The sequence below is a fragment of the Photinus pyralis genome, unplaced genomic scaffold, assembly GCF_008802855.1.
Source record: "Photinus pyralis isolate 1611_PpyrPB1 unplaced genomic scaffold, Ppyr1.3 Ppyr1.4_LG7, whole genome shotgun sequence".
NCBI lineage: Eukaryota > Metazoa > Arthropoda > Insecta > Coleoptera > Lampyridae > Photinus > Photinus pyralis.
The window spans coordinates 18175458-18189710 of NW_022170738.1; the positions used below are offsets into that span (position 1 = coordinate 18175458).

Below are 14253 nucleotides of genomic sequence, written 5' to 3' on the forward strand. Positions count from 1 at the left end.
TATGAGTACCCCTATCGATTCTGCTAGTATTTCGGTTATATTAATTAGATAGTGGGTACAATTATTTCGAGCTTGTAAAATTAGACGCTAGCATCGGAACGAGTTTATTTCCTGCTAATAATTAGGCACATGGAAATGTCACAGCACGAACAGGTAGTTTGGAACTCACACGTGTGCAGTAAAAATAAATATCGACTAACATATTAGTATTAACACAGAAACCATACGTATGAGAAGTGTGCACGCATCTCTTGAACATGGTCAAATTAATGATCCCAGCTGTTCAAGCGATATGATTAGTTTTTAGGAAAGCTATCGATTATTCGACGGAGTCGATTCAGCTTCGTCCATCGCAGATTTGAATGAGAATAGCCGATTTTTGTATAAGCAATCTTACATAGTAAAACAGAATATATTCTTGACCGATAGGTTCCCGATGTATCATCATTAACCTGCTTGAGGGGCAGATAAGAGTGGACAATCTCGTTTGGACAGTATGAAGAACGCGATGCCGACGCTAATTTTCATTAGTGTTTACACCAAATAAACATGCATCTATACATTTACTCTGTAACGTATGTGTGCTGGAGTACAGTAGTCATCATCATGTAAACTCATGGTCTTGACATAAATTATTTATTATGAAAGCTTGTTTGATGTAATCATTTGAATTCTTAGCGAAAAATGGAGGAATAGTGGAACCGTTTAAGGGAGTGTTAGGTCATCATGGCGATGCCATACAAGTTAATCCTCATGTTTTTATTACTTACGTCGGAAAGCTGGTGTTAACGTACTTCCCCCCCTTCATAAAATTAATTCAAAATGTAAGCTTCCACAAAGATCCGGGAATCCGATACCAGACTTCTTCATTTCTGGTATTTGGATGACCGGAATACTGCAATTCGGTTATAAAGAAGTAGCATTTCTTCTCCCTGTTGAAATGCGTACTAGCGTAGGTAATCTGTGAAGGACTTCTCATAGGTTTACCAAATGGTTTTGTATACCAAATGTCCATTGATGTACTCCTGCCGGTTTCATAAAATGCGGTTCCGAAGCCAACCTCATGAAAGTAACAGACAGATAAATCCACCTTCTTCAGAATTCAAGTACTTCAATGTACCAAAACTTGTTTTCAATGTATCGTTGCTGTTTTCTTAACATCCGGTTCCCAAAAATCACGGTTGAGAGCCCCGGACCGATCTTGCAAACATCCTCAGACGATTAATGTACTTCCTACAGAATCCAGAGTGGGTGTTGTATTGCATAGTATGTGAGCGTAAGACATTCTAACCTTCAGCTTGTCCCTGCTGAGGTCATTTAGCCTTTGTCCGGCAGCAGCCTCGCATGTGATAGAATGTGTTCAGTCGTTTCATCTGTCTGTCCACAAAGTCTGCATGTGACTTCCGCCGCTGCGCCAATCTTATGTAGATGGTATTTAAGTAGTATATGGTTTGTGAACAGGTCTGTACTGGACCGTAGATCCTTCTTGTTGGGGTCTGAAGCTTCCTTGCCTGTGTGTAGCGCGCTCTTAAGGAATAATTTGACCTATCGTTGTCCTGGATTTTATTGATCCTCTCCCTCTCTCCGCTTGGCTTCTTGTTTGACCACGTCATCTGTCTTCATGTTTCCTGCAGTGCCCGAATACCCTGGCACCCACCGTAGTATGATGCGGTTGCCAGTTGCCAATTTCTTTTGATTGAAGATGCACTCCCAGACTATTTTGGAGTCGCAGATACGAACTACTAACGCCTTAATTGTTTTGTGCTCCCTTCTTACCCATTTCTAGGTATATGGGGGTACAGGGGTTTATGGCATAGACCACCAGTGATTCCGAGATTCGCTAGTTTGGGCCGCTGACCCCTATCCCTGTTGTACCAATCTTTTTTTGTTTTGAACCATCTGTGTACCATCTTTGCCTAAAGATGGGCTTGTTCCTTTCCCAATCATCCTTTTGGGTAAGGTTTATTAATACTGTATGGTGCCCTTTAGGTTGTGCCTTATCCGCATTATGTCCGATGGAGATTCGGCCACCTCTTTTACACAATCCCCCTCAAGAATTGCTAGGTGTAGTACTTGTATACCTTGGTTTGAACCCCTTGGTTCGGTGCAGTGCCATACCGCTTCCAATCACCTGCTTCTCCGCATTTAGTGGAGTGGCGCAAGGCCTAGCTGCGCCTCCATAGCGGCTGTGGGACAGGCTCATGCCGTCTCCACCAGGCGCCTTAAAGGGTTTGAAGATCATTAGGGCACATTCTACCCTCTCCTGTATGAAGATTTTTGAGACTTCACCTTTTAACTCTGGGCTGAGGTCTTACCTGGCCTTGTGCCTCTATCCTTTAGTTCTTGTGAGCCTGGAAAGAAAGTGCTCATAAGGAGATCCAATGTTTCCCTGATGATTTTCCCAGTGCCATTAGTGTGGTCTTTTTGTAGGACTCTTTGTAAGAATGATGCTGCTGGTATCGAATCTATTCCTTGACAGAATTTGTGACAAGTCGTTCTTTTGGACCTTCTTATCGCGGAATTGTACTTGACTAGGGCACTTCTGTAGTATTGCCATGTTTCTTCGCGCCTATGTCGTTAGACTGTATTGAATAACCTTCTATCTTTAGCCCGATATTTAATAACGTTCCTCGTTAACCTTTTACTTTTTGTGGGGCTTCTCCTCTCGTACGAATTAAGTAGGAGTCTCTGTAGATCATTTGAGGCTACTTCTAACACCTCTTTCGGGTCTACCATCAACTTCAGACCTAATGTGCTCCTCATAGGCGCACTTGCTTGTCAGTTGTGGGACCTGGATTGTAATTGACTGTATATGAGTACATGGTGCCTTTATCTCGAACCTTACATGCTTATGGTCCGAGAGTGAGGTCTCATCTGATACGTGGTTAGCTATGTTTGGCCCAATTAGTTGAGTTGAGAGAGTAATAGCTAACACTTTCACTTTTTGCCCCTGTGTACCATTTCAAGTGTGGTTGAATTTAATACCCAATCATCAATTCAGCCCTTTTGTTTGTGTCCGTGCTTCCCCATGCTACGTGGTGCGCCTTGGCTACTAAGTGATGTTCCACCGCTTGCTGCAGTATTCCACCATAGCCAGTATTTCACCATAGCCTTTATTTCTCCTGTGGGTTCCCCGGGAAGTAGACAGAGGCCACCGTAGCCTTTTTCTCATCCCACCCTCGAAGGAGATTGTAGATATTTCTACTGCAACCAGGTCCCTGGAAATAAATTCGGTAATTAATTACATGAGACTTCAGGAGCATTACCGTCCTCGGTGCTCCATATCTCTTACTGTAGGCTGACTGACGATTGTTTGTGGTTAGTGTTCTCACTAACCCCCCCACAGACGTATGGCTCTTGTATGAGTGCAGTCGCCACATTGGTTGTGGAGAACCTCTTATACGATTCGTCGAAGGCCGTCTTGCTGTCCTGGAGATTTGCCTGTAGGAAGGCGATTTTGTCGCCTATGATATTTTCTCGGCTGACCCCCTTCGCACATTGGCTTTCTGAGCGCACGACTGGCGTTCGCTAAATGGGGGAGCCTGCGCCGGTGGTTGCGTTTAGTCTCTTTGTGTCTCTTCGTCGTTTGGCCATTACTGCTGTCTTTTGAGGTTTGGGTACCTGGGACGGTCAGTAGTGGCGTTACTAGTCTTAGGCCCCCTAGATCACTTAAACTTGAATTGACACTTGTCCAAACATGAAGCTGGCCCTTAGAACTTTCTGCTCCAGGCATCTTAGCAAAGGTTCGATGAACAAGGGTACCTTCATAGTCTCTCTTCAACACTCGTCATTCCTTAGTCTTGAAGCGGTGCTCTGCTTCTGAAACTGTCTTGAAAGTAGGCGTTTACAGTAGTACATTTTTCTAGTTTAGATCTGTTACTTGAGTGAGTTCATTGAAAAACAAAATCACTATTAAAGGGTTAATTATATTGTCGAAATATCCAATATATGAATTTAATGCATTATATTACAAGTTGAACTAATTTAACTGGACTATTTTCGATTACATGTATTTTGAGCAAAGGAATGTCAAATTGTGCTCTATTTTATTGGGAAATCAATTTACTGTTAAACCGGAAGTAACAAAAATAGATATTATAATCAATAAATTCTCTGTTCTTTACAGTAAACACTTACAACATTTTAAAAACATTAATTTGTAAGTAATGGAGCTAATTGAACGTTCCGTGCCCTGCATATATGGGATGACACCAAAATTACTGTCTAGGCTTGCATTTTAAACCAATGAAAATTTTGTCAACGTTAGGATTAAAATGAAACTGTATATTTCCAAAAAAAAAACAATTGACAGTCACTTTGCTTAAACCGAAAACTATCAGAATTTATGTAATTAGAAAAATTAATAAATAATAAGTAATTGAACCCGCTGGAAAATAAAAAATCGGGATATCAATGAATAGAGGGTAAAGGACTAGGCATTGATAGTAAAACTTTCATTGTCGCAAATTAAACTTTGGCCATATGAAAATCGATAAAAAATTTGTTTTTTTTAAATTTTTGTTTTATTTTATTTTATTTTATTTTTGCATTTGTTTTTGAGTGGGCGTGGTTTCAGCCATAGCTGCTTTACCAACTCAACCCACTATACATTTACAAATATCCATGTTTCTTTATAAAGTCTAAATATGCAATTGCATTTAGGGTTTCCATGCTCAACTAGTGGTTTTTTTTGCTTAAAATATGCACATTTTTCAATCCCATCGTTTACAAAAATTGCAATTTTTTATCTAAATCCTTTTAAAATGCAATTCTGAGTAGTAGTTTGGTTGTCATCCGATATAATTTCAAAAATTTATTCGTATTAGTTTCCCACATCCCAGAGGATAATCGACTTAGCTCGTCGTTTGCAGTGGTATTTGCATACGCGATCTCCACCTGTACTTCTGTTTTACAGTAGATAACTAACTCGTGCTCCCTAAAGGTCGACGCGCACTTACGCGCGGCGGGGCGCGGTACGGCGAAGCGCCATTTTTGCTCATATTGATTTAAATAGGCAAACACTCACTTGAGCGAAGCGCGGCGTGGCGTATCGGCGCATTGAAATCAATACGAGCGAAAAGACTGCCTCGCTGCGCCGCGCGTAATGGTACGGTTTCGCTGGATTCATCAGCGGCTGCCGTTGACGGTAGCCAAGGAAACCACGTCCGTAATAAATTTAATAACGAGGTGCAGTGGTGAGCCGTTGACACTTGACAGTGACCGTCGACGGCTTCAGCGAAACCGTACCCTTAAGTGCGCATCGACCTTCATTACTCTGCTTTTGTTTCGCAGCAGCATACCTACTTTTTCTGGACCATAATGAATACTCTCTCGTGACATGCAGGTTTTGGTTTCACCTCGATGACGCCCTCACTCGCCCTTTTTCTACTTCATTTGCAATATCTTTCGACCTGGACCAACATTCTTGATACGGTATAATCGTTAGAATAAAACACGAACTCGCTCTGAAAACCCTTATTCCATCCCACATTTTTTGTTGAGAATACCATCCCTACATTATTTTGGAAAGGAAACACTTCTGCCTGTATGTCAAACATCTTGGTTTGTCGGGCACTACTTCTCCACCGTGGAATTAAAAAAGAGGTGTTGAAATTGCGAAGTATCTCACTTCGGAACTACCCGACATAGTTAATTATTCTATGTTCACATGCTGAAAATCCGTCCCTTAGAAATCTGCAACTGCAACACCCCACCGTGTAATCGTCCCTTTACTTTAATTTAATCGCACTGTACTGTATATGGTCAAACAAAATCTGATAAGAAAATCGTGGTTAAAAGTAGAATTAGAAAATGTAAAGACGCTGATATCGCTCTATTTTAGTTTGTAGAGAATTATTTGTATTGCGTTGCCATTTCAGTATATAATTTTCATTTTAAACATCCTCGCATCAATTCTCGGACTGAAACCTCAATGGGAAGAACAGATTCCTCATTTCTCCCAAGTAGAGGGATTTTGGTGGAAAATACCGTCCCAGAACGTAAGGAAATTTTGGTTTTCAAACTTGGACAATTACCGTCCACCATTAATCTAGAAATTATCGCATTACTACTTGAAGAAAAATTAAATACAGGGTTATGTATCAAACATCGAATCGAAGGCAAAATCCCATGATCTCACGACATAATTTCGAGCTTATAGGTATAATCACTTTAGGCAGCTATTACACTTTCGGCTTTGCCTGCTCTAAACTGGAAGAACGAAACTGTCTAATAAAATTGCGAACTAGTTTACATTAAAGCGAGGGTGACAAATGTATTTGTTGACTATGTGTTTTGGTAGGAGGGGTGCTGTATGTTGGATCGCTGTTTTCGCAACCCGCGGCGGACACGGGATTCGCGCGAATGCGGGTGCCAATTTGCCCTATTACACAGAGCCGAAGGCACCTAGCGACATTCACCACGATAAACAGTAAGTTCAATTCCCATGCATCATGCGATACGTGTAGCTGTCGAAATTCTCATTTGTAAAAAAAATTAATTTAAACTCGAGAATTTCGGTAGCTACCCCGTAAACCGGTGATTGCATTTTGCATGGATTTTATTCGAAGCCACATTATTCACACTGGGCTGACAATAATCAGCTTTCTTCTTCACATCGTCATTTTCAATCAGTGTAAGACATGAGAGTGATTACCTAACTAAGTTTAACCAGTTAAGCCTTCTAATTGCATTAACGTGCGAGAAAATTGGCTTCAAATCGATCTGCGATAGGGTTTACTGTTTAATTTTATTTGGGAAGGTTCTAGTTCAAATTAACGCATAATAATTGCTAATGGCATGTACTAAAATGATTAAATCTTTTAATTTGATAATAATTACATTCGTTTTTCATTAATACTTTAGAAATGCATTTCTTTGTGTATATTGACATTTTCTGATCTAGGGCTATAGTATACGTGCTCGAATTAATTATGTGGGGAAAGTACATTGCAAACACGCGCCAATTTACATGTATTAATTTTTAAAAATAGTACCTACTTATTACGTTTTACCCAACCCAACTGATGTGGATAAAAGTTTTTCGCCCCCTTCATATGTACGTATAGGAAAGGAACACCCAATTAGGGACAGTGTTTGGATTCTTTATCCTGTACCAAGAACTAACAGCGTCACCAACTTGGTAGAAAAAGGTTTCATATCCATATCCATTGAGTAATTGACCCATATTCCAAGTAGTGTTATATCTCGGACCGGAAGGTGTCGCTACCCTTCAAATTTCTTTGGGGAATGTATTCTCATTTAGTATCAGCAAAGATTATGGTTACTCTTTGGTATTAGGTAGAGTATGCGAATCAAAAACCCTAAGGTATTCGTGTTGAAATCAACAATGCTTGTAGAAAAAGGATATCTGTGTTATTTTCCTTGAGGTGGGGAGGAAGGGGAATTCTTATTTATGCAGAAATTCCACCATAGGTACTATACTACACTGGGTTACCTTGAACCGGGATAAATGACTTCCACAATAGGACCACGATCCCGGTGGTTTTATCCGCTAAGACCTTAGATTTTCCAAAAGCATAACAAAACTGCGAAAACTGCGTTACTTCTGAAAGCGGCAATCGCAACGGGCAATTTGTCAATGATCATATCTAAATCATAATTATTTTGCCTTTTAGATGGAGTTCTATATGTTGCTCCCTCGAAATTTTTAACTATATGTAACTGCTGAACAGGCTGAAACTGTAATTGCAATAGACCAGGCAAAAAGACAGTTCCTGAGCGCGTTTGTGAAATAATCTGCTCACTTCAAATCATTTGCCGTTCATCTACAGTGTACCCATGGTCAAAAACCGTCAATATAACTAGCCACAAGCATTCCTTCAAAGTCAGACCAAAGCTGAGGCAATTAAATCCTTAAAGAAAACCTTAAATATTTTTGATAATTGTTGGCTACTGGAACCATATAATCAGCGTCTTTCCAGCCTAGGTATGCCACGAAGAATCTTTTTGAATAAGGAAAGAAACCATTCTGTACTCCTATATTTTAAAATGAATAGTTCTAAGAAACTGATTTAGCTTCTTAAGATTCAAAATAAACCGTATGGGTCCATTTGATTTATCAACCAGAACAAACGGGGATAAGAACTAGTTCGGATCGTAATCACATAAACAAACCACGTTCAAATTTAGTACAGGTTTAATCTCTTGACCCCGATCCTCTTTTTCTTTCCTAGTAGAGGGCCTGGATTGAGATTAGTTGACTCTATGAGAACGGCAATTTTTATCCACTTCTCCATTGTAAACAAATGGGATCAACGCCCTGCCGTACATAGCCCGGTCCGCGGTCTGCGAATATTTGTATTCTACGCGGTCCGTCGGTGCTGTCTGACGCTTTCTGTTTGACAGGTACAATGCATTCACATAGAATACATATATCGCAGACCGCGCTCTGTGTGGCAAGGCCTGTAGAAGAAATGCAGCACCACACTGCGTATGTCGTCGACTTCATACACGGCGAATCTTGAGAAGAGGGAGCAATTCTGCACAAACCTCATCATTGTGAATCACTAGACTGCAATTCTCGCCGTCTAAAGACACACTGCGTGCTCTAAAAGGGTCAGCTGGTTTTGGAGAGCGCATACAGAAAGTTCGTTAAACCCTACAAGAGGTTAACGAGAAGTAGGTACTGTCCAAATCCGGAGAAGAAACTAAGCTGGCTAAGGGAAATCCAGCTCAGACAAGGAGACGAGAATTTTTGCTCTTCGTTTCCGTCACGAATCAAAGACGGTTTAAAGTGATCGCTAGGTAGAATGAATGAATAAGAGTTAAAAACATTAGAAGCTTGTGAACGAAAAACGCACAAAGAAGCCTGGAATCTGGACCCGTGCGGAAAAAAAACGAAAACCGTACCGAAACCGTTTATTTTTGAAAAACCGAAATTGGAACCGAAACCGCAATTCTTTCTCTTCAACAAAAATTACTGAGATGAGGTGGAAAAGAGGTTTGTAATGTTGTCTACTCCGGCGGAAATCTTCTTTGAGGATAGAATACACAAGGTGGTCCTGCAGTGCGACGGCATTATGCATAAAATTAGAGAAAAGTGTGATCTTTCACCCGTCTTGAGGTTTTACTTTATTAATTTTTGGGTTGACTTATTTTCACGAAATTAATTTTTTGGTTACAAAGAATAGTGAACAAAAATCTCACCAAGACCACAGATATACACAAACAACCATATCCATTTAACGGGTAATACATTTAGGTATACTTAAAAGCGCCCTCTATTGAGCAGCAGTATAAACATGTATCGGTTAGAACTGTAAAGTATCGCTTATGGATTTGTGGATTTGATGTCGCTACGAAAAATTTTAAGCGCTAAAGTTTGCACAATATGGATTCCTTGAATTTGGTATTACAGTGATATTGATAACATAGCAACCCAGCCGGATCGAAAATTCAAATTAGAAGTAGGCAACCCACAATACACGTATGACAATACAATATTTTATACATATTGATGCAACATGGCCGGCTGTCCGCCGATTTCAACAACCAATCAAAAATTAGGCACTTTACTGTCGCCATGGTCTCTATACAGTCTCAGCTTTACCTTTTTTGCAGCGACATCTAATGCATAGATCCATAAGCGTCATTTCACAGTTACATGTTTATACCGCTGCTCAATAGAGGGCGTTTTTTAAGTATACCTAAATGTGCTACCTACCCCTTAAATTCATAAGGTTAGCGATCTGTTGTATATCTGTGCCAAAAACTGGATCTTATTCTTGCATCAACATAAGAGGGCAGATCTCTGTCCAATAAGGTCGGTCATTGAATAAACTGCACCAATATAGACAACGAGCGACAGGGTCACTTCCGGTTGGCGAGTATTGACCAAAATTTAATCACTTAGTCCCTTGACCATTGTCTACCTATTACCTACTCAAAACAGAACTGGAAAATTTGAAACCGTTCGTCAGTTATCGTGTACCCAGGCTGACGTATGGACGGGCAGAAGTCCAAAATCATAAACTCTCTTGTCGCTCGTTAATAAGTTTGCAGTTTGCAAAAAATTTACTTCAATCTTCCAGCGTTAGATTCCTTATTTCATTTATAAATGCAACCGATGGAAAAGGTAAACCTCGTATCTTATCCTTATCTTTATTTTCACTTTTTTTTGCCGCATGGCAGTTGTCAACTACCTATACATACAAGAAAAATGTACAGTTCATCCCGTTGGTATAAGTAGTTTATCAAGGATTCCCCGAATTGTAGCTGAGTGGTGGGGACTACCAGACGCGCCCAGTTATACTTTACATTCTATCAGGAGGTCCTCGGCGGGCACATCTGGCAAATGCGGATGGTCATTTTATGACCCTCAAACGACACGGCTGTTGGAAATCTTCCGCAGTGGCAGAGATCTATGAGGAAGACCCCGTTTCCAACAAATTAGTGACTGCGAAGAAACGAAAGCCATTGATATTTCTGCTCCTAAAGAGGTCACATCCGGATTACCAACAAATGTCAATATAGTTGGAATGGAAAATCGAGAAGGAACGGCTACATCGTGCCCTGAAAAAATTTTACAATTAGTTTTAATATTAACGTTACCTTTCTCACATACCCCTCTTATGACCCAATTAGCATCAATTTATAATATGCCATTTTATTCCTAATCTATTGATGTTAAAATTATGATAAAAATATTTGGAAATGCTTTAAATTATCGTCAGATTATGGGCCAGCATGACTAGGACATGTGTCATATGCAAATCGTCAGTCATTCAAGAGAATGCGGGAGCTTCTATGGCGTTCACTTTACATCCCCTTTAAATGTCTGACGCGCTTTAATTAATCTCGTCTTATACTCTTCCGTACAGTCACCCCCACCATGCAAACCGCAGATTAACATACCTCCAATATCACAAACACGTATGACATAGGGTACATATACAATATCAATATCTGACGCGCTCGAGTCTGTTCATGTAACTATTTTTTTGGACATCATTAATGCAGACGCCCCCCCCCCCCCCTCATTGTTTCTGTTGATTAACTGTGACGTTAATGCAATGCCTGGCTGTACTCAGATGCTGATGTTGCGATTCACGCGCAAGGTATTACGACTAAATGGCGCCAAAAATGACAATTAGGATAAGTCAATTCCCAAGCGAGATCGCGTTACAAATTATTATGTGACAAAAATAAGAATATCGTTTTTGGCGACAATATTAGAATTTGAATGAGTACAACACAAAATAAGTCGATTATGGCCATCCACAAATGCATTCAAAATTAACAGTAGATCTGAAATTCGAGAAGGAATAAACAAATACATTAAATCACAAAAAATAACAAGTGAACACATAAAGAGTGTACCCATTAAATTTCACAACGCCATTTTTGTGACCTGGCTAAAAATTGTGATTGTGATTGCAATTTTTTTCGAACATTTACCTACTCTTGGATTGATAATTTTCGCGCTGAAAAACCTACAGATTCCAAATCATATTCGGATCAGACTTTACGCATCCCCTTTTGGGAATAGGAATTTTGCAAGTATTTAAAAAAAAAGCAGAAAATGCATACCCAAGATCCTAAAAAGCCACGAGGTCCCTCCTTATACCCCAAGATGCATTTTTGGACCTTCTCTTTGGTATATCTAATTGCTACACCCCGTATATAAGGGAGGTAAAAATCTTAGATAAAACTATCGCGTGCATATAAAACTAAACTTCAAAAGGATCTAAAAAAACATTCAATACATCAGCGCCGATCTTTCTTTGAATGTATCATCGGAGCTGTCAATTTCCAAAAAAAGATTTGTTTTTAATATTGTACACCTGAGCTAGACATAAAATAACATGTTGAAGTCTTTTGAAATAATCACCGTCATACAAGTTCATTAAATTAAAAGCATTTTCGTGTTATTTTCAGTACAAAAATTTAACTATGTTCACAGATCTCGCCAACAGATTTATATCGAAACAAATGCCATTGTTTCAGTTTTGCTGAACTATTGCATCGATTTCCATATGGATACTTTTCAATGTTAACCCAGTGCCCCACTTTCATTATCAAGCTCAAGCAGTTAAGTTTATAGGGAACGACGAAAGGGTGGCTTTACGAATGAGAAACGTACGTAAGGATTTAATTAAAATTTGATAGCTACCGGTTAGTAGCAATTTCTGATTAATACTTGAATGAAGGGTGAATTGTACAATTGCAGTTGTGGAGTTAACTCCTCGTCCCAAACGAGGAGCAACCTCTTTAGTTTACTTATATTCTAATGGGAATTTCGGAATAAGTTAAGCTGTGACAATTTTTTAAAACTAATACATTGAAGGCGGGGAGAACGTTAGTAATTTTTCATCTAAATGCGCGAATTACTAAACTGGGAGAAATAGGTAATCGCTCTTATAAAAAACAATCTGCGCACCACAGTGACACTACAGCACCCTTTTCCACCACGAGGACCAATTACTAATCCAACCCTGCTGTTAGCCAGAAATTACGTGGGCATAAACGTCTTGCGGATCACCTGTGCGTTTTATCATGCCTTTTTCTTTTGTGCAAAGTAGTGTTTGGTTTGTTTTTGGTCCTTAAGTTTTCTCACTGAGAGAATGTTTGTTTTCATCACGCTTTATACATATTTTGCACGCATTTTAAATCAAAATATTTTTGTGTTCACATATTTCAGTCTAACTAAATGTGGGATTACGAGGGTAATCTGTATTTCGATCACACTCGGCAAACCTTTGCAGTAAAGGAAAAGCCATTTATTTTTTGTAATGCCGTTTCAGAAACTCGTGTATGTTGAGAATTTCTAGTTTCGTTTTGTGATCATTTTGGAATGCCAATCATAACCTATGGGATGCAAAAAAAAACCGTTATCGAGGATGCTTGATTCCGTACTTCTGCTTATAACATGATAAGGTGTAATACCTATAATCCCTTTGAAGCTTTTGCCTTCATTCTTAAATCAAACCAAGGTGGCGCTCGAATCAAATGATAACTTGTATGGAGTAAGTGGCATTGTGGGTTATTCTCATTATCTTCAGTGTGAAGGACCTCAAACATGAGTCTTGGAAAGTCGTTCAAATGAAAAATTTGACTCTTTCTCCCTGTTAACATTTGATTTAAACATTTGCGAAAATTGTTTCAAATTGTATTGATGGATTCACGTAGGAGCGACAATTCGAAATCATGGACTATATACTTAAATTAGGGTCGCGACAATCCATGGGCTCACATCACTACATTGCATTTATTTTCAAACGTAGCTACTGCTTTAAGTTTTGAGCATGACGTGACGAAGCCTCTTTGACTACAAGCAAATTCGTTTTAGGGCCGGTTTTACAATTACACTTTTACGCAGAATAAGATATTCTTGGAATAACTGCCATAGCAACATGTATCCCATTGGTTGACACAATGGTAACCAATGCAACCGTCGACATTTATTCTAGGTATAGCTTATTCTCGGTATACAGTAGAAGAAGTAGACATACGGATTTCCTATAGGAATTTCCTATGTCTACTTTTACATGATAAAAAGTTTCCTGAAAGACGCCTAATTTTATGCAACCAAAATAACTTCTTGAAACAAATAAAGATCTGGCTGTCATATTAATTATTAATTTGAATATTGTTACTTTAGCTTCACAGAAAATAAAGCTCAAGCTCCTTTAACTGTTATCGGCACTATACCAATTGGAAATATCAACTTTTTCTTCAGTTGAATACATCGCACACGAACCGAAATTAGAATAGGGAAATCAAAGCATTCGAATTAATTGAGATGACAGGCAAATCCTCATTTTGTTTTAGGTAGTTACTTTGGTTGCATAAAATTCGGCGTCTTTCAGGAGAGTTTTTATCATGTAAAAGTATAGGAAATCTCTATGTCTACTTCTACATGAATATCACTGTATACCTTCATTGTAGATCGGCTAACTTGTAACGCATCTATTACGCGAAATACGTGTTAACCTAAAGAAAGTTAATACTGATGATCTTACTGTGGGTTCAGATTCTTCGTTATAGTAACATTTAGATAAATCCAAAATACTGCATCAATTTGTTTGCATTATTTTTTAATTTTATACGCTCTTAGAATCTAGGATGTATTTTTTAACTTTACATAGGTAATTGAACTGCACATCAGTATTATAAAATGACGAATCCAAAAATTTGAAAATATATATAAAGCTTGACGTATTTGTTCGAGAACATTCTAGAAGATTCGGCAACGTTCGGAAGCGTTCGAGAACTTTCAAGAAATATGGGCGT

The 14253-nt window shown here is 39.0% G+C and overlaps 1 protein-coding gene across 5 annotated transcripts in view; it reads left to right on the plus strand.

The window, feature by feature from the left end:
• LOC116175379 (fibronectin type III domain-containing protein 5) overlaps positions 1-14253 on the plus strand; it is a 207444-nt gene that overhangs the window by 187889 nt on the left and 5302 nt on the right. The window contains exon 7 of one of the 5 annotated variants that reach the window (XM_031493462.1): positions 6302-6430. The exons of the other annotated variants lie outside the window; for them this stretch is intronic. Coding sequence (XP_031349322.1) covers positions 6302-6409 — 108 coding nt within the window. The 3' untranslated portion in view covers positions 6410-6430. The remainder of the gene's footprint in view (positions 1-6301; positions 6431-14253) is intronic. 5 annotated transcript variants of the gene reach the window in all.